This window comes from Ambystoma mexicanum, chromosome 8 (genome assembly GCF_040938575.1).
Source record: "Ambystoma mexicanum isolate Mex_15411 chromosome 8, UKY_AmexF1_1, whole genome shotgun sequence".
NCBI lineage: Eukaryota > Metazoa > Chordata > Amphibia > Caudata > Ambystomatidae > Ambystoma > Ambystoma mexicanum.
The window spans coordinates 6,212,586-6,238,980 of NC_090929.1; the positions used below are offsets into that span (position 1 = coordinate 6,212,586).

At 50.1% G+C, this 26,395-nt stretch overlaps 1 protein-coding gene across 2 annotated transcripts in view; it reads left to right on the forward strand.

Moving 5' to 3' along the window:
* Window positions 1-26,395, forward strand: part of ST6GALNAC4 (ST6 N-acetylgalactosaminide alpha-2,6-sialyltransferase 4) — a 266,878-nt gene that overhangs the window by 198,083 nt on the left and 42,400 nt on the right. For both annotated transcript variants that reach the window (XM_069609108.1, XM_069609109.1), the window contains exon 5: window positions 17,091-17,198. In XM_069609108.1, the coding sequence (XP_069465209.1) occupies window positions 17,091-17,198 (108 nt within the window). The remainder of the gene's footprint in view (window positions 1-17,090; window positions 17,199-26,395) is intronic.

The following is a 26,395-nucleotide window of genomic DNA, read 5'->3' on the forward strand; positions in this document are numbered from 1 at the left end:
ATTATGGTATGGGGGTTCATGCTAGGGCATGGGGGGCTGCTTCCTAGCAAAACATCAGCTTCATTGGCTGAGTTCAATGAGGGGTCCTTTCTGCAGCAGATGGCGGGGGGGGGGTTATTAGGGCACACATGTGTCATTTCCCAATGTGAGTGGGAAGCCATTTCAAGGCACCACTTCACACAGAGGACCTGGGGTCATGCGCGTTACTAAAGGGGGGCTAGAATGAGGGGCCACTGCAGTAACCAGGGGGGAGCTCAGTGCTGATGGGGGATTGGAGAGGAACTGATGCTCATGGAGAGGAGTCCATGCGAGTGTGGGTGTGCATGCTGGACGGAGTGAGATGCTGCTGTGGGAGTCATTACGTGTTAGTTGGGTATTGATGCATGGCAGTAATGACAGGTGAGGAGAGGATAAGCAGCCCCCTCTCCCCTCCCTGCCTGGACCCTGGCCGCTCCCTTACCCCCTCTCCCCTCCCTGTCTGGACCCTTGCCACTCTCTTAGCCCCTCTCCCCTCCCTGCCTGGACCCTGGCCGCTCCCTTACCCCCTCTCCCCTCCCTGCCTGGACCCTGGCCGCTCCCTTACCCCCTCTCCCCTCCCTGTCTGGACCCTTGCCACTCTCTTAGCCCCTCTCCCCTCCCTGTCTGGACCCTTGCCGCTCCCTTACCCCCTCTCTCCTCCCTGTCTGGACACTTGCTGCTCTCTTACACCATCTCTCCTCCCTGCCTGGGCCCTTGCCGCTCTCTTGCCACCTCTCCCCTCCCTGTCTGGACCCTTGCCGCTCCCTTACCCCCTCTCTCCTCCCTGTCTGGACCCTTGCTGCTCTCTTACCCCCATCTCCCCACCCTGTGTGGACCCTTTGCCGCTCTCTTACCCCCATCTCCCTTCCCTGTCTGGACCCTTTCCGCTCTCATACCCCCTCTCTCCTCCCTGTCTGGACACTTGGTGCTCCCTTACCCCCTCTCCCCTCCCTGTCTGGACCCTTGCCGCTCCCTTACCCCCTCTCTCCTCCCTGTCTGGACACTTGCTGCTCTCTTACACCATCTCTCCTCCCTGCCTGGGCCCTTGCCGCTCTCTTGCCACCTCTCCCCTCCCTGTCTGGACCCTTGCCGCTCCCTTACCCCCTCTCTCCTCCCTGTCTGGACACTTGCTGGTCTCTTACACCATCTCTCCTCCCTGCCTGGGCCCTTGCCGCTCTCTTGCCACCTCTCCCCTCCCTGTCTGGACCCTTGCCACTCCCTTACCCCCTCTCTCCTCCCTGTCTGGACACTTGCTGCTCTCTTACACCATCTCTCCTCCCTGCCTGGGCCCTTGCCGCTCTCTTGCCACCTCTCCCCTCCCTGTCTGGACCCTTGCCACTCCTTTACCCCCTCTCTCCTCCCTGTCTGGACACTTGCTGCTCTCTTACACCATCTCTCCTCCCTGCCTGGGCCCTTGCCGCTCTCTTACCCCCTCTCTCCTCCCTGTCTGGACCCTTGCTGCTCTCTTACCCCCATCTCCCCACCCTGTGTGGACCCTTTGCCGCTCTCTTACCCCCATCTCCCTTCCCTGTCTGGACCCTTGCCGCTCTCTTACCCCCTCTCTCCTCCCTGTCTGGACCCTTGGCGCTCCCTTACCCCCTCTCTCCTCCCTGTCTGGACCCTTGGCGCTCCCTTACCCCCTCTCTCCTCCCTGTCTGGACCCTTGCCACTCTCTAACCCCCATCTCCCCACCCTGTGTGGGTCCTTTGCCGCTGTCTTACCCCCATCTCCGCTCCCTGTCTGGACCCTTGCCGCTCTCTTACCCCCTCTCTCCTCCCTGTCTGGACCAGGGGTGTTGCTGATGTCAGAACTCTTGGGACCGGGGGCTAGCTAGCCTTTTGACTGTAGCTCCTGAGATTCTATACGGGGCTACAACCAAAAAACCAGGGGCTATAGCTCCCTTACCCCCCCCTAGCAACGCCTCTGGTCTGGACCCTTGCTGCTCTCTTACCCCCTTTCTCCTCCCTGTCTGGACCCTTGCCGCTCTCTTACCCCCTCTGCCCTACCTGTCTGGACCCTTGCCGCTCTCTTACCCCCTCTGCCCTACCTGTCTGGACCCTTGCCACTCTCTTACCCCCTCTCTCCTCCCTGCCTGGACCCTTGCCGCTCTCTTGCCACCTCTCCCCTCCCTGTCTGGACCCTTGCCGCTCTCTTACCCCCTCTCTCCTCCCTGTCTGGATCCTTGCCGCTCTCTTACCCCCTCTCCCTTCCCTGTCTGGACCCTTGCCACTTGTTAGGCAGAATTATATGCAGTACCCTTTGGGAACACCACACACAATTAAGACTACAAGTGACAGTACAAATTCACCTTTGGTCCAAGCCTGTACTACACAGTAAAGTGGCAGCGATGGCTGAGCAGCCAGACTTATCTCAAGAGTAAGTGAGCAGTATCAAATAGTTACACAAAGGACAGCAATTACTATGATTCAGGCAAACACTGACTCAAGGTTTTCAAGTAAAAGAATATACATTTATTTCACTCTTCAGTTGTATAACATTACACTATTATAAGCAGTTTAAAAATCACACTCTTAATACACCAGACCACTTCCTTTAAATTCCAGACAAGTTAAGCTCACAAAAATGAAGTGGGAGCAAAATTGCACTCGAGCAATTTAAAAGGGAGGGAAAAGCAAAGTTAATAGAAATTAAATCACACCAACAGGTAAGTACTCAGGGCAATTGAACAAGAGGAACTACAGTGATAGAATCAGGTAGAAAAGGCTTAGGGCAAAAAGTCAATGGGTCAAAAATCTTTTGCTCAAGATCACACAGTTCAGGGTAGTTCGCGGTAAAGTGCATATCACAGATTCCGGACGAGGTTGGTTGACAGAAAAGCTCGTTCAAAGAGAAGAGAAGGACCAGCCCTCGGATTGGAAAAAGATTTCAAGCACTTTCACTGCGGCTGAACTAAACGAAAAACCGGATTTGCACAGTACCTTAAAACGGAGAGGAAGCTGTAGCGGAGGTGGACGTTCATGGTAGCTCCTGCAGGCTCACGGTTCCTGAAGCGACTGTCAGACTGACACGAAGTAGGAAGACTTGAGGGTCCTGCACTACCCAGGGAAGAAACCAGCAGCAGAGCAAAGCAACGAATAAAAGGTGCACTCCTTAAAACCCAAGCAGGGTCTGACCTTCCTGGCTATCTGCCCACTGTAGCTCTGTACAGCGAATTCGACCAGAGGAGGGGTCCTGGCTTGCAGTTTGGGTGAACTGGTTGGTCCCACCAGCTCAAGGGAAGAAGTTTCCTGGAGGATCCTCTCTGTCGTCGGATTCTGAAGATTCGGACCTGCAGCAGGGCTTCACCGGGCAGTTCAGTTGTTGTAGGGGTCCTCTTCTGTCAGCTCCTCGTTGGTTCTTTCGTTCCAGTGGCGACTCTGCCTTTCCAGTCCCAGAGACCTGCTTTTTATGCAGTTTCCCCCCATTCATACAGCCTGGTTGTCAATCACACAGCAGGGTGGCTGGCCTGGCAAGGCCAGTCCCCTTAGCCAATCAAACAGGAGTGCGACTTGGGTTACCAAGGGAACCCATGGCAGAGATCCGAAGACCCCTCCCTCACATCCTGCCTACCTAGACTTTCAGGCGCCTTAGGAGGGGGTCTGTGCAGAAGCCCGCGAGAGGACAGCGAACAAAGGAGTCATCCCCGGTTTGGCGCGCAGAGAAGAACACGAGAAAGTCTTTAACAAAAAGAAATGGCGAATAAACCCAGCCACAGCAAAAATAAAATGTATTTGGTCAAGCGGGTTTACGTGTGAGGCTAATATAATAGCCTAAAACACTACCATGGTTATATAAGATAACCACGGTAGAAAGGTTTGGGTAGTTACCACTGCCACCAGCCAAGTCTTGATGTAAAGGGAGTGAAACAAGGCTCTAGGAGACATAGACAAAAAGGAATAAGAATTAACCCTTTCCAGTACTCCATGTAAGATGGGGGTGTACTGGGTCTGTAGTTTAAAGTGACTAAAGTAAAGTTAATGGCAACTTTACATTTTCTGGGGGACAGTAGTCGGCCCCAGAAAAATGGAGTCAGTGGGAAGTCTAAAAGACAACCCTGTATCACTGCACTGAAGGTGCTGTGTAACACACATAGAAAATATGAGGCCATGGAGTAGGTGAGACTCCAGTGCCCAAGATCACACACAAAGTGAAAACACACACAGCAAAACACATGTAAGAGTGGAAAAAAGGCTCACACTCTTACCAGATGAAAGAATAAACCCTAGAAATCCAGCAAAGCTGCCGAGGGACTCATTAGGTAAGGGAAATCAGACATTTATGAGAATTCTCCCTAACACTCCCCCCCCCCATACTAAGGGAAAGGAGGATTTAATCCACTCCTAGATTAATCTCTACCTCTAGTCGGTTAAAAACATCCTGGAGAGACCATCAGCATTTTGGTGGTGACATTCTGACCTGTGCTCAATGGTGAAATCAAACCCTTGGAGGCAGATTGACCATCTTAGAAGTTTTGGGTTCTCCCCTTTCATTTGTATCAACCATCTCAAGGGTTTGTGGTCAGTCTGAATGACAAAAGTAGAACCATACACGTATGGCCTAAACTTCTTCAGAGAACACACAATGGCAAAACATTCTCTCTCAATAATTGCCCACCTTGTCTCAGGTTCCTTCAGTTTACTACTGATGAAGCGAATGGGGTGCTCCCTCCCTTTCTCATCCAGTTGACTAAGGACTGCACCTATACCTATATTGGAGGCCTCTGTCTGCACAATGAAGGGCTGGTGATAATCAGAAGCTCTTAGTACTGGAGCTTGACAAAGGGCTTTCTTCATGTTTTCAAAGGCTTGAGTGCACTCCTCATTCCATCTAACCCTTTTAGGGAATTTTGGAGAGGAGATCACATTCAAGGGAGACGCTATGGACCTGTAGTTCTCAATGAAATTCCTGTAGTACCCAGTGAGACATAGGAAAGCTCTCACTTGGGTTTGAGTAGTAGGGATGGCCCAGTTTTGCACAGCGTGTACTTTGCTGGGCAATGGCCTTATTTTACCTCCTCCTACCTCATGACCAAGGTAGACCACTTTGCTCTGACCAATTTGACATTTGCTTGCCTTTATGGTCAGATGGGCCTGCTCAAGAGCCTGCAAAACATATCCCAGGTGATCAATATGTTCTTTCAATGTAGGGCTGAACACTGCAATGTCATCCAAGTATGCCATGCAGAAGTCTTCCATCCCATTTAGAACTTGATTAACCATCCTTTGAAATGTAGCAGAAGCATTCCTTAGTCCAAAAGGTATAACCTTAGATTGGTATAGGCCTGGTGGGGTGTAAAATGCAGTTTTCTCCTTGGCATGGTCTGTCAGTGCTATTTGCCAATAGCCTGAGGTTAGATCAAATGTACTGAGGTACTTGGCTGAACCAGGTCTATCCACCAGTTGATCTGTCCTTGGCAAAGGATGGGCATCAGTCTTAGTGACTGCATTTAGAGCTCTATAGTCCACATAGAATCTCAACTGCTTGGATCCTGCCTTTGGTATTAGAACAACTAGACTAGACCATGGACTTGTAGATGGCTCTATAACCCCGAGATCAAGCATCTTGTTGACCTCTACTTTGATATGGGATCTCACATGTTCTGAAATTCTGTAACCTCTGCTTTTCACAGGTAAACAGTCACCAGTGAGAATATCATGCTGGCCTCAAGGGGTCAAGCCTGGTGATAGTGAAAACAGGGAGGCAAACTGATTCAACAGAACTTTGCACTCCTCCTGTTGTTCAGAAGTCAGCTGAGAAGAGAGATTAACTCATTCTATTTGTTCATCTAACGGTTGGTCTCTGAGGAGGTCAGGTAGAGGTTCACTTTCCTCTTCCTCTTGGGCTGAAGCTAGAAGCAAAGCTCCTACTTCTGGTCTCAAGACATATGCCTTCAAATGGTTGGTGTGAAAGACTCTGGGAGCCTCCTTAGATCTGCCTAAGTCCAACAAATAATTCACCTCTCCAAGTTTGCCCACAAACTTGCAGGGTCCTATCCATTTGTCGGGCAAGGCCCTCTGCCTTGTTGGCACCAGAACTAATGCAAGCTGGTCTTGAGTAAACTCAACCATGCTGGCCTTCTGGTCATGCCAATGTTTCACCAGAGCCTGACCTGCTTTTAAGTTATCACTTGCTTCTGCCATCATGTGTGACATTCTCCTCCGGAGACCTATCACATAGTCAGTCACTCTGACTGGCTTGGGGAAAGAAGCACTCTCCAACCCCTCCTTGATCAGGGCCAATGGACCTCTGACTGGATGGACATAGAGAAGTTCAAAGGGACTGTAACCCACTCCCTCCTGAGGGACTTCTCTATATGCAAAGAGAAGGCATGGCAGTAGAAGGTCCCACTTTTTCTCAAGGGGTTCTTCTAAAACACCTATCATGCTCTTCATAGTACAATTAAACCTCTCTACCAGTCCATTTGTCTGTGGATGGTAGGCTGTAGAGAACTTGTAAGTGACACCACAATTTTTCCACATGGTTTGCATGTAGTGGGACATAAAATTGGATCCCCTGTCATATATCACTTCCTTAGGAAGTCCTACTCTGGTAAAAATACCAAATAGAGCCTTATCCACAGCCTGAGCCGTAACAGTTCTCATGGGTATGGCTTCAGGGTACCTTGTAGTATGGTCTACTAAAACCAGGATAAGCCTGTTGCCTGAAGATGTGGGAGGGTCAAGGGGAGCGACAATGTCAATGCCCACCCTCTCAAAAGGAACTCCCACCACTGAGAGAGGCACCAAGGGTGCCACATTCTTGGCTCCACTCTTGCCAGAGGTTTGGCAAGTGTGACAGCTCCTACATAATTTGTCAACTTCTGAACCCATCTTAGGCCAGTAGAAGTAGAGAGAGAGCCTTCCCTTGGTCTTATTGAAACTCAAGTGACCAGCCAAAGGTATCTCATGGGCTAACTGTAAGAACTGGAGTCTGTTTACAAGGGACACTACAATTCTTTTGCAGTCCCGAGGGATAGACTCAATTGGTTCCCTGTAGAAGAGGCCATTTTACCAGCTCAACCTGTGCTTCCCAACTTTTTCCCCATCAAGTTGGTTAGCAGCCTGTTGTCGAAGACCTTCAAGAGTAGGACACCCTCTCTGTCCTCTGCTGGAGTCTGCCCTGCTGGGTTCACCTTCTGCCAGCAAAGACTGCAGCTCAGAATGGTCGACAGGGTCAAGATCTCCAACTAAGACAGTGGGCCTCATTACGAGGTTGGAGGTAGCCATGGCGCTACTAGCGCCATGGCTGCCTCCAAACTTGTTCCGACTCCGCCCTGGTGAATGGAGCAATTACTGCTCCATTCCAAGGTTGGCGGGACCGGTAATTCCCCATTCACCAGGCCCATTCCCCATTCCCATTTTAGCCCCCAAAGGGCTCAATGTGAATGGAGAAGGCGTTAATAAAGGTACCGCAAATTGCGTTACCGTTATCACCTCCAGAGTCCTGTTGCGGGTCCCGTCCTTAACGCCTGGAAAAACCAGGCGTTAAGGGAAGACCCGCAAAGGGACCTCGTAGTAGGGCGGTAAGGGAGTACCGGCACCGGTGCCCTTACCGGTGCCCTTACCGGTGACGGTAATCCCTTACCGCCCCCCTCGTAATGAGGCCCAGTGTCTTCTTCCAGATCTGATTCTTCAGATACTGGCTCAACCACACAAGGTTGCACCTCACACTCTGCCTCAGCAGGTGTGGATCACAGGTGTGACTTTGGAAAATCTTGGGGATGTCCTTGTTGGTAGCACAGGGGTGTTGTCTGACTTTTTCCTGAAGGTCTTGGGTTTCCCCTTTGCCTCTGTTTTCTTAGAAATGGCAGCAAACAACTCCTGTGGAGTGGGAGTGATAGTTTCCTCGATCAACTCCACTGGAGAGCCTTGCAAGGTTCTCTCCCTTACAGACCTAGTGAGCTCCTGTTTCCTCTTACTGGGAGGTCTGGGGGTGCTTGACACAACTCCAAGAGTTTGCAGGTCATTACCCAACAGGTGTCATGCCTGCGCCATGGGCGCATCCATTTACGCTCAATTTGGACTATATGTTTATCATTTATTTACAACAGACTCTTGGATCCATCTATATTTACTTTGGGAACTTTATTTCCCATTTGCGAGACTTTGCTGCTTAATTATTATTTCCAACAAACTACGCATACCATAATGCACCTGGCTACAAGCATCGATTCCTGGCTGTTCCTATTGGTTATCAAAGGAACTACACCCCCCAGAAGCCCTAGAGACTTGCGCTGCTTCCACCAGCCCAGGAACAGAAAGGGAGGTGGCCGATTGCCTGCAGGTGTGCTTTGCCAGGTGCAACCAATTAACCTGCCCCTGAGCTGGGCTAGGCAGTATAAAGGCTGCTGCCTGCAGTGGCTCAGCCTCTTGCATCTGAGAGTCCTTCCACCACCTTTTGCATCTTCCTACGGATCTTGTATGCTGCTTACCTTCACTCCTGCTTGGACCCTGCCTTGTTGCTTGCTCCACCCTGCTGCCTCCAGCCATAGCCTGCCAGGCTCCCAGCCTCACAGCCCTGCTCCTCTGGGCTCTCCACACTGCAGCTGATCACACTCTGCTGCCTTCCAGTCTCCGCCCTTGCCCTGCCGGGCTCTCCACATTGCAGCGGATCACGCTCTGCTACCTTCCAGTCTCCGCCCTTGCCCTGCCGGGCTCTCCACATTACAGCGGATCACGCTCTGCTGCCTTCCAGTCTCCGCCCTTGCCCTGCCGGGCTCTCCACATTGCAGCGGATCACGCTCTGCTGCCTTCCAGCCTTCGCCCTTGCCCTGCTGGGCTCTCCACATTGCAGCCAATCACGCTCTGCTGCCTTCCAGTCTCCGCCCTTTCCCTGCTGGGCTCTCCACATTGCAGCGGATCACGCTCTGCTGCCTTCCAGCCTTCGCCCTTGCCCTGCCAGGCTCTCCACATTGCAGCGGATCACGCTCTGCTGCCTTCCAGCCTTCGCCCTTACCCTGCCGGGCTCTCCACATTGCAGCCGATCACGCTCTGCTGCCTTCCAGCCTCCGCCCTTGCCCTGCCGGGCTCTCCACTTTGCAGCCGATCACGCTCTGCTGCCTTCCAGCCTCAGCCCTTGTCCTCTGGGCTCCCTGCCCTGCAGCCTGCCTCACTCCGGCTGCCTTCAGCCCTTGTCCTCTGGGGCTCCCTGCTCTGTAGCCTACCTCTCTCTGGCTACCTACAGCCCTGGTCCTCTGGGCCTTCCTACTTTGCAGCTTATCTCGCTTTGCTGCCTACTACCTACCTTTTCCGCTGGGTTCTCGGCCTAGCAGCTCTCTACAGTCCTCTGCTACCTTCTACGTTCATCGGCCCTGTCCCTCAGGGTTCACTCCTTACTGCCCGGCCCTTACGGGATCCTTGCCGTGCAGTCTGCTTTACTCTGCTGCCCTAAGCCCTTTTCCTCTGGGCGTTCTACCTTACAGTCCTACCCCTGTGGGCTTACTCATTGCTTTCCTGCTCCTCTGAGCTCTCAACCTTGCTCCTTACTGTCCTCTGCTATCCTATCCTGTTCCACGACTTTCCTTTCATTTCCTTCTGCTAGTTTGCTATCACCTCCTTTACTGGATTTGTCTGTACTATCTTCTCTTGTACTGTTTGTAGACCCTTTTGTACAGAGCTTGTCTGTTGGTTTCCATCAGTCAACCTCTGCCCCTTCCCTTGTCCTGTTTCTACATTACAGACACCCAGAGCTGCTGTTCCAAGTCATGAGCAAACAGCGTGGGCCTCTGTTATAGCAAACTGTGCAGAAGGCTAGAGGATTTCCAAGGTTCGTGGAATACTCTTTTCCTATATCTGCATACACCCCAAGAGGGTATTCATTCTGTATCTTTTTCCTTGCTACTCTTGCTTACTCTTCGTTCTCTTTCCTTTCCGCTGTGTGTGTTCTTATCTGTCCACTTTATTTAGGCACAACCACCCAAACCCTTTCTGGGTGTCCTGTGCCACTCTTAATAGAGTGCCACTCCTGACAACAGGACTCTCCCAGGTACTTCACTCTGCACACTAACAGGTATTATGACAGTCATATCATTACACTGGATGAGAGCTGGTAACTGGGGAAGCATTTGCACAGGCCCTCCAGCTAACTTGGTGAGGCGTTTGGGTGCCTTAGCAAAATCTTCCACCTTGAAAAATGATTAATCCACCACAGTTATGCTGGCTCCAGTGTCTCTGATGGCAGGGGTTTCCTGACCATTCACAAGAACCCTATCTTTATAATACTCTTTATTTAATATTATCTGGGATGGAATTATATACATCTAAATTCTGTTGTTCCCACAAGCCCAGGGGCACTAAAGAAACACTAGCTGAGACTCTCATGGGTTCATCAGCCAGTAGGTGAAGGTTACCACTTGCCATAGGTACATCTTCCTCTGGGGAGAAGGCTAAGGAGACCGTGTGGACCCCTGAATGTTTACCCTTGCATTTGGGATCCCCTTTCACACGGTCAGTTGACCCACAAACATAACATTTCCCAAATGTTTTGATGAATGGGGGTTTGTTCTGACCTCCATCTGGTTTGGGTCCAGATGGTGCACTAGCCTGATTTGGTTTCCCTTGGGGTTTACCCTTATGTTGTTGTTTGTGGCCCTCTTTTGTATTGGAGGTATTAGAATTCTCTTTATCTTTCTTTGGCTGTTTCCCCTCATCCTTTTTCTGAGTAGCCGCATAATCCTTGTGAGTAGCCCTTTTGGCAACCCACAAGTCAGCAGCCTTAGCTAACTTCTTTGGATCTATCTCCTTAGAATCAGCCAAGTGCTGTCCGAGCTCAGGAGAGCAGACATCAAAAATAGACTCCAACATAACAGGATTTCTCATTCCCTCATAAGTGTTTACTCTGTAACCCTTAATCCAACCATCTAAGTTTTTCAAACGCTCACATACCCAGGTAGCCCAAGGGGTACCATCATGCTTTTTGAGGGTCCTAAACCTCTTAAGGGGTCTTCCCAAATCTAGCAATTAAAGCTAGCTTCACACACTCATAATCCATCCTATCCACCTTCCCCAACTCCATCACAACATCAGATGCAAGCCTGGGTAGCCGAGAGAAGAGCCAAGGAAGCAACTGATTCCCTGTAATGTCTTGAATCCCATGGTTATACTCAAACATTGCCAACCAATCCAAAATATCAGGCTTAACCTCATACTTACCCACAATTTCTTTAGGCATACAGGGTCTCTTAGGACTGGAAGACCTAGAAGACTCTGGGAGAGAAGCATTCTCAAGAGACAATCTTTTAATTTCTAGTTCACGATTCAACTCCATTTCTCTGAGCTTAAGTTCTTGGTGTTTTTGTTCAGTTTGAGCATTTAAATGTTTGAATTCCAGTTCAAGCCTCATTTTCTCTAGAGCAATGAATTCAGGACTGATTGTAGGACCTGTGGGGGTCCCAGTGGACAAGGGTTGAGGTTGCTGAGCAGGCAAGGGGGCAGAGAGGCTTATATTAAAAGACACATCTACCTCTTCCAACTCATCATTGACAGACATAGCATCTTCCTCAATACTTTCCATATTTGCTAGAGAGTCCGGCATCTCAGCCCCACTCCCCAGACTTTGGTTCTTTAATATATTTTCAACTAAATCAATCTTTTTGCCTTTGACAGAGTTTCCTTTCTTTACACATGTTTCTTAAATAATCAGCAGTGTAACTCAGGAGGGTCTCCTGACTGTGGCTTTCCATATCAGACATGATTAATTTTGCTTTTTAGTGATGTTAGCCCTGTGGTTAGTTGATCAAAGGTAATAGCAGCACTCTAAGTGTAATTACTATACTTTTATCCTCACCGCTGTACACCAGTGTTAGGCAGAATCATATGCAGTACCCTTTGGGAACACCACACACAATTAAGACTACAAGTGACAGTACAAATTCACCTTTGGTACAAGCCTGTACTACACAGTTAAAGTGGTAGCGATGGCTGAGTAGCCAGACTTATCTCAAGAGTAAGTGAGCAGTATCAGATAGTTACACAAAGGACAGCAATTACTATGATTCAGGCAAACACTGAATCAAGGTTTTCAAGTAAAAGAATATACATTTATTTCACTCTTCAGTTGTATAACATTACACTATTATAAGCAGTCTAAACATCACACTCTTAATACACCACACCACTTCCCTCAAATTCCAGACAATTTAAGCTCACAAAATGAAGTGGGAGCAAAATGGCACTCCAGCAACTTAAAAGGGAGGGAAAAGCAAAGTTAATAGAACTTAAATCACACCAACAGGTAAGTACTCAGGGCAATTGAACAAGAGGAACTACAGTGATAGAATCAGGTAGAAAAGGCTCAGGGGCAAAGTTAATGGGTCAAAAGTCTTTTGCTCAAGATCACACAGTTCAGGGTAGTTTGCGGTAAAGTTCGTGTCACAGATTCCGGACGAGGTTGGTTGGTAGAAAAGTTAGTTCAAAGAGAAGAGAAGGACAAGCCCTCGGATTGGAGAAAGATTTCAAACACTTTCGTCGCGGCTGACCGAAAGTGTCAACCGGATTTGCACAGTACCTTAAAATGGAGAGGGAGCTGTAGCTGAGGCAGACGTTCCTGGTAGCTCCTGCAGGCTCACGGTTCCTGAACCGACTGTTGGACTGACAAGAAGTAAGAAGACTGGAGGGTCCTGCACTACCCAGGGAAGAAACCAGCAGCAGAGCAAAGCAACGAATAACAGGTGCGCTCCTTAAAACCCAAGCAGGGTCCGACCTTCCTGGCTATCCGGCCCACTGTAGCTTTGTGTGGCGCACAGAGTAAAACACGAGAAAGACTTTAACAAAAAGAAATGGTGAATAAACCCAGCCGGAGCCGCCAATATAAAATATATTTGGTCAAGCGGGTTTATGTTCGAGGCTAATATAATAGCCTAAAACAATACCATGGTTATGTAAAATAACCACGGTAGAAAAGTTAGGGTAAATACCACTGCCACCAGCCAAGCCTTGCTGTAAAGCGAGCGAAACAATGCTCCAAGAGACACAGACAAAAAGGGATAGGAATTAACCCTTTCCAATACTCCATGTAAGATGGGGTGTACTGGGTCTGTGGTTTAAAGTGACTAAAATAAAGTTAATGGCAACTTTACCTTTTCTGGGGGACAGTAGTCAGCCCCAGAAAATGGAGTCAGGGGGAAGTCTCAAAGACAACCCAGTGTCACTGCACTGAAGGTGCTGTGTAACACACATGAAAAATATGAGGCCATGGAGTAGGTGAGGCTCCAGTGCCCAGGATCACACAAAAGGTGAAAACACACACATCAAAACACATGTAAGAGTGGAAAAAAGGCTCTCACTCTTACCAGGTGTAAAAAATAAACCATAGAAATCCAGCTGCTGAGGGACTCATTAGGCAAGGGAAATCAGCCATTTATGAGAATTCTCCCTAACACCGCTCTCTTACCCCCTATCTCCTTCCTGTCTGGACCCATGCCACTCTCTTACCCCCTCTCTCCTCCCTGTCTGGACCCTTGCTGCTCTCTTACCACCTCTCTCCTCCCTGTCTGGACCCTTGCCACTCTCTTACCCCCTCTTTCCTCTGCCCACAGGATGCCCTCCCTGTCTGGAACCTTGCCACTCTCTTATACCCCCTCTCCCCTCTCTGTCTGTTCCCTTGCCGCTCTCTTACCCTTCTCCCCGCCCTGTCTGGACCCTTGCCGCTCTCTAACCCCCTCTCTCCTCCCTGTCTGGACCCTTGCCGCTCTCTTACCCCCTCTCTCCTCCCTGTCTGGACCCTTGCCGCTCGCTTACCCCCTCTCTCCTCTGCCCACAGGATGACCTCCCTGTCTGGACCCTTGCTGCTCGCTTACCCTCTCACTCCTCTGCCCACAGGATGCCCTCCCTGTCTGGACCCTTGCCGCTCTCTTACCCCCTCTCTCCTTCCTGTCTGGACCCTTGCTGCTCTCTTATCCCCTCTCTCCTCTGTCCACAGGATGAGCTCCCTGTCTGGACCCATGCCGGTCTCTTACCCCCTCTCTTCTGCCTGTCTGTACCCATGCCACTCTCTTACCCCCTCTTTCCTCCCTGTCTGGACCCTTGCCGCTCTCTTACCCCCTCTCTCCTCCCTGTCTGGACCCTTTCCGCTCTCTAACCCCCTCTCTCCTCCCTGTTTGGACCCTTGCTGCTCTCTTACCCCCTCTCTCCTTCCTGTCTGGACCCTTGCTGCTCTCCTACCCCCTCTCTCCTCTGTCCACAGCATGACCTCCCTGTCTGGATCCTTGCCACTCTCTTACCCCATCTCCCCTCCCTGTCTGGACCCAGGCCGCTCTCTTACCCCCTTTCTCCTCCCTGTCTGGACCCATGCTGCTCCCTTACCTCCTCTCTCCTCCTTGTCTGGACCCTTGCTGCTCTCTTATCCCCTCTCTCCTCCCTATCTGGACCCTTGCCGCTCTCTTACCCCCTCCCTCCTCCCTTTATGGACCCTTGCCGCTCTCTTACCCCCTCTCTCCTCCCTGTATGGACCCTTGCCGCTCTCTTACCCCCTCTCTCCTCCCTATCTGGACCCTTGACGCTCTCTTACCCCCTCTCTGGACCCTTGCCGCTTTCTTACCCCCTCTCTCCTCCCTGTCTGGACCCTTGCCACTCTCTTACTCCCTCTCTCCTCCCTGTCTGGACCCTTGCCACTCTCTTACCCCTTCTCTCCTCTGCCCACAGGATGACCTCCCTGTCTGGACCCTTGCCGCTGTCTTACCCCCTTTCTCCTTCCTGCCTGGACCCTTGCTGCTCTCTACCCACTCTTTCCTCTGTCCACAGGATGACCTCCTTGTCTCGACCCTTGCCGGTCTCTTACCCCTTCTCTTCTCCCTTTCTGTACCCATGCCGCTCACTGACCCCCTCTCTCCTCCCTGTCTGGACCCTTGTCCGCTCTCTTACCCTCTCTCTCCTCCCTGTCTGGATCCTTGCTGCTCTCTTACCCCCTCTCCCCTCCCTGTCTGGACCCTTACCTCTCTCTTACCCCCTCTCTCTTCTGCCCACAGGATGGCCTCCAGTCTGGATGTTGCCGCTCTCTTACCCCCTCTCTCCTCCCTGACTGGACCCTTGCTGCTCTCTTACCCCATCTCTCCTCCCTGTCTGGACCCTTACCGCTCTCTTACCCCTTCACTCCTCTGCCACAGGATGACCTCCCTGTCTGGACCCTTGCCGCTGTCTTACCCCCTTTCTCCTTCCTGCCTGGACCCTTGCTGCTCTCTACCCACTCTTTCCTCTGTCCACAGGATGACCTCCTTGTCTCGACCCTTGCCGGTCTCTTACCCCTTCTCTTCTCCCTTTCTGTACCCATGCCGCTCACTGACCCCCTCTCTCCTCCCTGTCTGGACCCTTGTCCGCTCTCTTACCCTCTCTCTCCTCCCTGTCTGGATCCTTGCTGCTCTCTTACCCCCTCTCCCCTCCCTGTCTGGACCCTTACCTCTCTCTTACCCCCTCTCTCTTCTGCCCACAGGATGGCCTCCAGTCTGGATGTTGCCGCTCTCTTACCCCCTCTCTCCTCCCTGACTGGACCCTTGCTGCTCTCTTACCCCATCTCTCCTCCCTGTCTGGACCCTTACCGCTCTCTTACCCCGTCACTCCTCTGCCACAGAATGACCTCCTGTCTGGACTCTTGCCTCTCTCTTACCCCCTCTCTCTTCCCTGTCTGACCCTTGCCGCTCTCTTACCCCCTCTCTCTTCCCTGTCTGGACCCTTGTTGCTCATTACCCCCTCTCTCCTCCTTGTCTGGACCCCTGCCGCTCTCTTACCCCCTCTCTCCTCCCTGTATGGACCCTTGCTGCTCTCTTACCCCCTCTCTCCTCCCTGTCTGGACCCTTGCCGCTCTCTTACCCCCTCACTCCTCTGCCACAGAATGACCTCCTGTCTGGACCCTTGCTGCTCTCTTACCCCCTCTCTCCTCCCTGTATGGACCCTTGCCACTCTCTTACCCCCTCTCTCCTCCCTGTCTGGACCCTTGCCGCTCTCTTACCCTCTCTCTCCTCCCTGTATGGACCCTTGCCACTCTCTTACCCCCTCTCTCCTCCCTGTATGGACCCTTGCCGCTCTCTTACCCCCCTCTCTCCTCCTTGTATGGACCCTTGCCGCTCTCCTAACCCCTCTCTCCTCCCTGTCTGGCCCCTTGCCGCTCTCTTACCCCCTCTCTCCTCCCTGTATGGACCCTTGCCGCTCTCTTACCCCCTCTCTCCTCCCTGTATGGACCCTTGCCGCTCTCTTACCCCCCCTCTCTCCTCCTTGTATGGACCCTTGCCGCTCTCTTAACCCCTCTCTCCTCCCTGTCTGGCCCCTTGCCGCTCTCTTACCCCCTCTCTCCTCCCTGTATGGACCCTTGCTGCTCTCTTACCCCCTCTCTCGTCCCTGTATGGACCCTTGCCGCTCTCTTACCCCCCCCCTCTCTCCTCCCTGTCTGGCCCCTTGCTGCTCTCTTACCCCCTCTCTCCTCCCTGTATGGACCCTTGCCGCTCACTTACCCCCTCTCTCCTCCCTGTATGGACCCTTGCCGCTCTCTTACCCCCTCTCTCCTCCCTGTATGGACCCTTGCGCTCTCTTACCCCCTCTCTCCTCCCTGTCTGGACCCTTGCCGCTCTCTTACCCCCTCTCTCTTCCCTGTATGGACCCTTGCCGCTCTCTTACCCCCTCTCTCCTCCCTGTATGGACCCTTGCGCTCTCTTACCCCCTCTCTCCTCCCTGTATGGACCCTTGCGCTCTCTTACCCCCTCTCTCCTCCCTGTCTGGACTCTTGCCACTCTCTTACCCCCTCTCTCCTCCCTGTATGGACCCTTGCCGCTCTCTTACCCCTTCTCTCCTCCCTGTCTGGACCCTTGCCGCTCTCTTACCCCCTCTCTCCTCCCTGTCTGGACCCTTGCCGCTCTCTTACCCCCTCTCTTCTCCCTGTCTGGACCCTTGCCGCTCTCTTACCCCCTCTCTCCTCCCTGTCTGGACCCTTGCCGCTCTCTTACCCCCTCTCTTCTCCCTGTCTGGACCCTTGCCGCTCTCTTACCCCCTCTCTCCTCCCTGTCTGGACCCTTGCCGCTCTCTTACCCCCTCTCTTCTCCCTGTACGGACCCTTGCCGCTCTCTTACCCCCTCTCTCCTCTCTCCACAGGATGAAGTCTGGCTCCTTCCTCAGCACCGGGTGGTTCACCATGATCCTGGCCATGGAGATGTGTGAGAATATCTCTGTCTACGGCATGGTCAGCGAGAGCTATTGCAGGTATGTCAACCACGCCCCCTGAAACACTAGCAAGTGCACGCTTTCATTCTTGCCACATGTATCTGTGTCCGTAAAACATGACCCCATCCCTGATATGTGCACAAACATACACATACTGTGCCATACCCTGCATTTGCACACACATTAACACCTAAGTCAGTCCCTCAGATAAGCACATGTTCCCCCACTCCTCCATCCTTGACACATGCACACACACACGTTCTCACACTCCTCAATCCTGGACACATGCACACATACACATTCCATTCTCACACTCCCCCGTCCTTGACACATGCTCACACACACACATTCTTCCATTCCTCCAGCATTGACACATACCCACACTCATGTTCTCACACTCCTCCCTCCTTGACATATGTACACACACACATTCTTCCACTCCTCCATGCTTGACACATGAACACACACACACGTTCTCACACTCCTCCATCCTTGACACATCCACACACACATTCTTCCACTCCTCCATCCTTGGCACATGCCCACACATTCTCCCACTCCTCCATCCTTGACACATGCACACACATTCTCCCACTCCTCCATCCTTGACACATGCACACACACATTCCCCCACTCCTCCATCCTTGGCACATGCCCACACATTCTCCCACACCTCCATCCTTGACACATGCACACACACACGTTCTCACACTCCTCAATCCTGGACACATGCACACATACACATTCCATTCTCACACTCCTCCGTCCTTGACACATGTGCACACACACACATTCTTGCATTCCTCCAGCATTGACACATGGCCACACTCATGTTCTCCTCCCTCCTTGACACATACACACACGCACATTCTTCCACTCCTCCATGCTTGACATATGAACACACACACGTTCTCACACTCCTCCATCCTTGACACATCCACACACACATTCTTCTACTCCTCCATCCTTGACACATGCACACAAACACATTCTCCCACTCCTCCATCCTTGACACATGCACACACACACGTTCTCACACTCCTCAATCCTGGACACGTGAACACATACACATTCCATTCTCACACCCTCCATCCTTGACACATGCGCACACACACACATTCTTCCATTCCTCCAGCATTGACACATGCCCACACTCATGTTGTCACACTCCTCCCTCCTTGACACATATACACACACACATTCTTCCACTCCTCCATCCTTGACACATGCACACACATTCTCCCACTCCTCCATCCTTGACACATGCACACACACATTCCCCCACTCCTCCATCCTTGACACATGCACACACACACACATTCTCCCACTCCTCCATCCTTGACACAGGCACACACACACACGTTCTCACACTCCTCAATCCTGGAAACATGCACACATACACATTCCATTCTCACACTCCTCCGTCCTTGACACATGCGCACACACACACATTATTCCATTACTCCAGCATTGACACATGCCCACACTCATGTTCTCACACTCCTCCCTCCTTGACACATGTACACACACACATTCTACCACTCCTCCATGCTTGACACATGAACACACACACATTCTCACACTCCTCCATCCTTGACACATGCACAAACAATCTCCCACTCCTCCATCCTTGACACATGCACAACCACACACACATTCCTCCACTTCTCCATCCTTGACACATGCCCACACACATTCTCCCACTCCTCCATCCTTGACACATGCACACACACACATTCCCCCACGCCTCCATCCTTGGCACATGCCCACACACACACATTCCCCCACTCCTCCATCCTCGACACATGCCCACACACATTCTCCCACTCCTCCATCCTTGACACATGCCCACACACATTCTCCCACTCCTCCATCCTTGACACATGCCCACACACATTCTCCCACTCTTCCATCCTTGGCACATGCCCACACACACACATTCCCCCACTCCTCCATCCTTGACACATGCCCACACACATTCTCCCACTCCTCCATCCTTGACACATGCCCACACACACACATTCTCCCACTCCTCCATCCTTGACACATGCATACACACACATTCCCCCACTCCTCCATCCTTGGCACATGCCCACATATTCTCCCACTCCTCCATCCTTGACACAGGCACACACACACATTCTCACACTCCTCAATCCTGGACACATGCACACATACACATTCCATTCTCACACTCTTCCGTCCTTGACACATGCGCACACACACACATTCTTCCATTACTTCAGCATTGACACATGCCCACACTCATGTTCTCACACTCCTCCCTCCTTGACACATGTACACATACACATTCTTCCACTCCTCCATGCTTGACACATGAACACACACACACATTCCCCCACTCCTCCATCCTTGGCACATGCCCACACACACACATTCCCCCACTCCTCCATCCTTGGCACATGCCCACACATTCTCCCACTCCTCCATCCTTGACACATGCACACACACACATTCCCCCACTACTCCATCCTTGACACATGCACACACACACATTCCCCCACTCCTCCATCCTTGGCACATGCACACACACACATTCCCCCACTCCTCCATCCTTGACACATGCCCACACACATTCTCCCACTCCTCCATCCTTGACACATGCCCACACACACACATTCCCCCACTCCTCCATCCTTGGCACATGCCCACACACATTCTCCCACTCCTCCATCCTTGACACATGCCCACACACATTCTCCCACTCCTCCATCCTTGACACATGCCCACACACACACATTCTCCCACTCCTCCATCCTTGACACATGCCCACACACATTCTCCCACTCCTCCATCCTTGACACATGCACACACACACACATTCTCCCACTCCTCCATCCTTGACACATGCACACACACACATTCCCCCACTCCTCCACCTTGGCACATGCCCACACACATTCTTATGTTCCTCCATTCCTGACATGTGCACACACACATTCACACTCACCTCCATCTATGCCATGTGTACCCTCATTTGCACATGCCTCCTTATTTGACATTTGCACCCCTTCACACACCCCTCGATACAGAGTTATAAGGCCCGAGAGAGTTCTGTACGTGACATATGAGAGCTGAACTCAGCTGTGACGTGCAGACCAAATCCATCGGAATGTAAGTTCACAGAGCAATCCCTTGCTCTGCTGACTCTAAACGTGCTCCATGCCTTCTAGAACCATCCACAGTCTTTTCGCTGATTGTCCAGAAATAGCAACAACGTGAGGCCAAACCCGGTAGAACTTTGTTTATTTTCATATTTATTTTTCAATTGTCTGATGCGCAACCAATGGGAAAAGACATTGAGTATTGTACACGTTTAAAATAATTATATACAGGGTGTGTGGCTAACAGCCCGAGCAATGGCTGGAATGTTGTAGTCCCCAGCTCCTGAACCCCACAATATAAAAGCCTTTGCAGACTGTGTGCAGTTCCCCCTTCCATTAGGGATGCCGGCGAGTGAGATCACTTCAGCAGAACCCCCCTCTGTACATGGGGGACACTTATCTGAGTGAATATTGTGCAGATCTCCCGCTCACACCCCAACCATGTCGGTGACCAGGGTAATGGGGCTCTGAGTGTCTAGGACCCTGGAGTGTTTGGGGAATACTTGCTTGAGTGACACTAGTCAGCACTTGGGGTTCTTTGGTAGCCGCTTGCTTAGTGAAGTCAAGCTTGCAAGGGAGACTTTCCAGGTGTGCTCTGGGAATGACAGGGTGACGTTGGCCGAATAGCATTCCCAAGATGGCATCTTGGGCAGTGAGGATCAGTCTCACGTTATGCCAGTGCCAGTGGGGTGACATATGTAATAAGGTCAGCCAAAGAATGCTATGGGCTGGGGTCCATGGGGATCCTGAAGGCCCTGGAGGTGGTGGGGACTGCTGCTGCCTGTGTGATGCTGCGTCGGAAGGTGGGACACAGACATTTCCTAGGGCCTCCAAACCACCTGAGCTTCCGGCCCTTTAGGAACGTGCATGCAATGGATGGGTCACAAAGAATAACTCCTCGTCCAAATAACCAAACCAACTCAGGAAAATGGCAAAATACTGTTTTATTAACAATTATCTAAAACATTTACAATGAACATCAGCGGACGTACGCTCAGGTTCTCTCAGCGATCTTCACACAATTCATAGCTTTATATCAAAAATATGTCAGCGGTGACGTCATACTAAGTGGCAACTAATGAAAGAACTTTGAATACGTTTGCAACCACTGTGGGATCCATGAGAAAAAGGAGGTAAACTAACTGTCATCTTCAATGTCATCCGTCTCAACTTCCATCTTGGTATGCAGGTCTGTCAACGTTATGGTATCTGTCAAGGTTCCATTCTGGTCATCGTGAGACGGTATAATTGTGCAACATGATGGCTCGGTTTTGGCGCAAACTCCTCCTTCAATCACTGTGATCATGTCAAGGACATACCTATTCTGGAAGGTCATCAGTCGTATGGCCCTCAGCTCTTCTTTAATGGTGTTGAATCCCTTTATGGTACCTTTGATTGTCTGCAAAAGTTCCCATCTGGTAATTTTCAACCATTTGGCGTTCACTACTGTCTGACGCCCAGGCATAAATATGGTTGTCATTATCATAGCAGTCTTGCTGAATAACTTGTGCTCCTAAGGAATGGTTTCATACACTGTTATTGATTTGGCTGAGAGGTAATTCTCTCTTTTCATCCATAGAAATTCAAGTGATCTTCTCTTTCTCAAATGTTCATCCACTTTCGGCAATCCACCAATGTTTAGATCGCTCTCAGGAATCACTTAATGCTGGAACATGGATGAGCACCAAGGAACACACTCTGCCCCCATCCTTGGGCAACTTCATATAGGCTCTAGATCCACAAGCCCAATATCGATCCATAAGGATGGCTGTCCCTCCTTTCATCCTAGGAACGTCAATTGTGGTCTTGCATTGCTTGTTATATCCTATATGGTGCTTCCAATGATTTCGTAAACATAACTTTGCATTAACCAATGGACTACAACTACTGGGCCTGATTCATCTTCTACCCATGTCAACAATTTAGAGTGCTTGGCGCATGACTTCAAGCATCCATCATTCACTTTCTGAACTTCTTGTTTGTAATCAGTTTTCAGCAGATGAGCTGCACAGGACACCATTCCTTCTTCCCATCCTTTCTTGGTATGCACTTGTCCATAGATCAACATTTGAGTTTGTTCCCAACATCCAGGTGATCCTGCTATTTCTGTTACATCAGGACAGTTCATTCTCTTCATTTCTTGAATGATCACTTCATCCTGTCCTGCAGCAGGAGACACCAGCATCTTGATTTTCCATCCAGGCTCCTTCTACATATGTGTAGTTTTAATATAGACGTACTGGTATGGAAACGACCATCTTGATCTCCATCGCAAGGTTGCCCAGCTTCCTTGGAACTGTCCCTGAGTAGCACATCCTGCAAGATGGCTGAGGCATTTTGCATTGTATGCTGATACCTCCTTCGAAATGAAAGTCCTTACTGTATTCATGGCATAGGGGCTGAGAGAGAAGACATAGCAGCTCTCATCAGATGCCCTTTCCCCACCTTTTTTCATGTGCTGATACCACATGTTATTCCCCAGGGGAGCTGCATTAGTTGATAGGCATTTATCCCTTCTTTATTTTCTTCTGCATCTCTCTTATTTGTATTTGTTCATTATTTATATTTCGGACCGAACCCTAGGGTAACTGGGAGCTTGAGAACTTAGGAGTTACATACATGGTGAGGCGAAAATACGACAGGCAAAATGTGGTGACAGGCAAATATAGAAATGGAATGAGGGACCCAGGTTAAAGATAGGTCACGCAACAAGAGGCATTTGTACAGAAGCATAAACATGAGTCAAATAATGAACAGTGCGGAGGAGGTGAAGAGGCAGTGCGATATGGTAGCAGGATAGTGATGTGTGTCGACTTAATGAAGGGACTTGTTACTCAACCAGTTTTTTATTCTAACTTTGAAGGTGAGGAAGGAGGGTTCTTGTCTGAGAGAGATGGGAATGAGTTCCATCGCTTAGCTGCTTTGACTGGGAAGCTGGCTCCTCCAGCTGTTTTTAGATTGAACCTCAATACCACAAGGCTGTGAGAATGAGTCAATCTGGTGTTACGGGAGGATTGGTTTAGTTTAGTTTAGTTTATTATTTATAGGGCGCGCCAAACCCTGGGGCATCAGGGCGCACAGGACAAGAAAATGCTAAGCTTAGTTACAGGTACATAGTAAATAGTAACAGTACAAGGGTATCATACAATATACAGTATATAGTAGGCATATATATAACCGGCCGGAGCTAGGTCCAGAGTCAGCGCAGTTTACAGGTGTGGGTACACTATCAGGAGTATACAATAATATCTACAGTAGTAATATACATACAATATAAAGTGTACAATAATATATACAGTAGTAATATACAGGTATCAGGAACATTCTAGTGCAAAAGGGAGTTGATTTAGATAGTCTGGTATAGGGGTGCCAGTGGAGCTTCAGTTGGTATATCAATGGAAACAGTCAGGACAGGGAGGTTAGTTAGTCGTCATTTACTCTCAGCCAATTGATCAAGTTCTGCCTGAATTTCGCAAAGGGCTGGGGTTCTCTGATGCCAAGGGGAAGTGAGTTCCACAGCTGCGCTGCCTTGACTGGGAAGCTCTGTCCTCCTATAGTCTCAAGTTTAAAACGCGGGACTTGTAGGCAGTTAGCATTTGCTGTTCTTGTGGGTCTGGTCGAGGTTCTAGGGTGTAGCCTATCCTTGAGATATGGTGGTGCTTTGTTGTTGAGGCACTTGTGGGTGAGGGAGGCAATTTTAAGTTGAATTTTGTCCTGTGTGGATAGCCATTTATGTTCTCTTCTTACCGATGATATATGCTCCTTTCTGCTAATGTTGAGAGCTGCTCTCAGGGCATTGTTCTGGAGGACCTGGATTTTATGAATGATCTGTTTATTAGCCCCAATGTATAGTCCATTACAATAATCCAGTTTGGAGAGTATGAGGGCTCTGGCAAGCGTGATGCAGCTGTCTGTAGAAAGGAATTGTTTGCTCGCTCTGATTAGTTTGCATGTGTATGCGGTAGCTGAGGCTAAGGAGTTAACTTGTTTAGCAAAGTTCAGGGTGACATCTAGGTAGAAGCCTAGGGTCTTCACTTTCTTCGCTACTTTTATGTTGTTCCCATCGATGATGAAGTTGGCATAATCTGGGCTGAGTTTGGTTATGTATGTTTGGGTGCCTAGGATAATGAGTTCAGTTTTGTCATCGTTCAGGCATAAGCCGTGTGTGGCCATCCATGCCTGAACGATGCTGTAGATTTTATTCACTAAGGCCAGATCCCTGACGTAGTCACCTGAAAGCGGGAGGAGGATCTGGGTATCGTCTGCGTAATTGGTGTAGGCAATACCCAGATGATCCATTTCGTCAAAAAGTGGCTTTGTGAATACATTATAGAGGGTGGGAGACACACAGGATCCCTGAGGTACCCCACATGTTATGGGGATCGGGTCTGCTGAGGCTGAGGGAGAGAAGACTCTCATAGTTCTGTTACTCAAGAAAGACTTGATCCATATTATGGCCTCTTTGGAGAAGTGGGCTGCAGAATCTAGGTGACTGCATAATACTGTGTGGTCGACTAAATCAAAGGCCGCTGAGAGGTCGAGCAATAGGAGAAGGGCTGCTTGGCCATTGTCTCTACATTGATCTATTTGGGCCTTGAGATCGATTAGGGCTGTCTCAGTCCCATGCTGTGGGCGGAATCCGGATTGTCGTGTTCCAAGTAAAAGGTTGGATTCAAGGAAGTTTTGTATTTGCATGTATGCCACTTTGTCTAAGATTTTTAGAAGAAAGGGCACGGTCGTGATAGGCCTAAAGTTAGTAGGGATGGCCGGGTCAAGGGTTTGCTTCTTTAGGAGTGGCAGTACCCAGGACTCTTTTAGGTTATTCGGTACAGTGCCTGTGGTAAAGGATGAGTTGATGAGTTTGGTTATGAATGGCGATAATTCTCTCGCAGCGTCCTTGATTAATTGGGCAGGGCATTGATCACCTTTACAGTTGGATGGTTTTAGTCCCAAGATAACTTTTTCTACCTCAATGGTCGATACCTTAGCGAAGCAGAAACGTAGTTCTTGTTTAGGTTTTGGATGTGGAACTGTAGTCTGTGGGATGTGAGGTGTAAGAGAAGCTTTTTTGAGGGCAATTTTAGTTTGTAGATTGGCTACTTTGTTGGTGAGGGCCGACTGTATGCTGGAGCACCAATTTTTATCCTTGGTACAGTTTTCTTGGGGGGCAATAGGAGTTTCCAGTTCTTTAAGGATGTTGAACAGTTCTCTGACACTAGATTTAGATTGTGATATTCTGGTATTGTACGTTTCCTTTTTGGCTAGTAAGATGTCTTTCTTATATTGGGAGGATGCCTTGGCTAGGTTGAGTTTGTTTTCAGCTGAGGGATAGAGTCTCCAGGTAGTTTCAAGGTTTCTTTTGATTAGTCTGAGCTTTTTTAGGTGAGGAGTGAACCATGAGTTGAGGTGTTTCTTAGGTTTACTATTACGTAGCTTGAGCGGAGCTATGTGATCGAGGGCTGTGTTGATAGTTTCATTAAATTGTTCAACTAACACATTTGGATCCGTATTCGCTGGGAGCGAGTTCAGACGTGGTAGAATGATGGGCAGCAGTTTTTCCGCCGTCATAAGTTTTTTGTTCCTCGTGGGCATGGGAGGGGCAAGTGGCGACTGAGCCGTGGCCGCGTTCGTGGCTACTGTGAATAGTAATAGATGGTGGTCAGTCCAGATCTGGGGTATAGTTTCTGTGATGATTACTCCACAGTTATGTTCCGCTATCCAGTCTAGGATGCGGCCTTTGTCATGAGTAGGAAGGTTAACTTTCTGGGAGAAACCCAGTTCTTCAAGGACCAGAGCTGTGGCTGTGGATTGGATATCCTTAGCGTCATTATAGCCTAGGTTGAAGTCCCCTAGCACTATTGTTTGGGAGGTGCTTTTTAGATTATTGGATATGGTTGTAGATAGGTCCTCAGCGAAGGTTCCAGTAGGACCTGGAGGTCTATAGATAAGGATGAGGTTCAGTGTTTGGGAGTTAGCGGTGGCAATTTTGACCGCAAGGCATTCGCAAGATTTCGAAATGGGGGTTGTGTTAATTCTCATGTCAAGACTAAGCTTGGCTATGATAGCTAGGCCCCCACCTCGAGAGGTGTGTCGGTCTGCTCGTAAGATGGT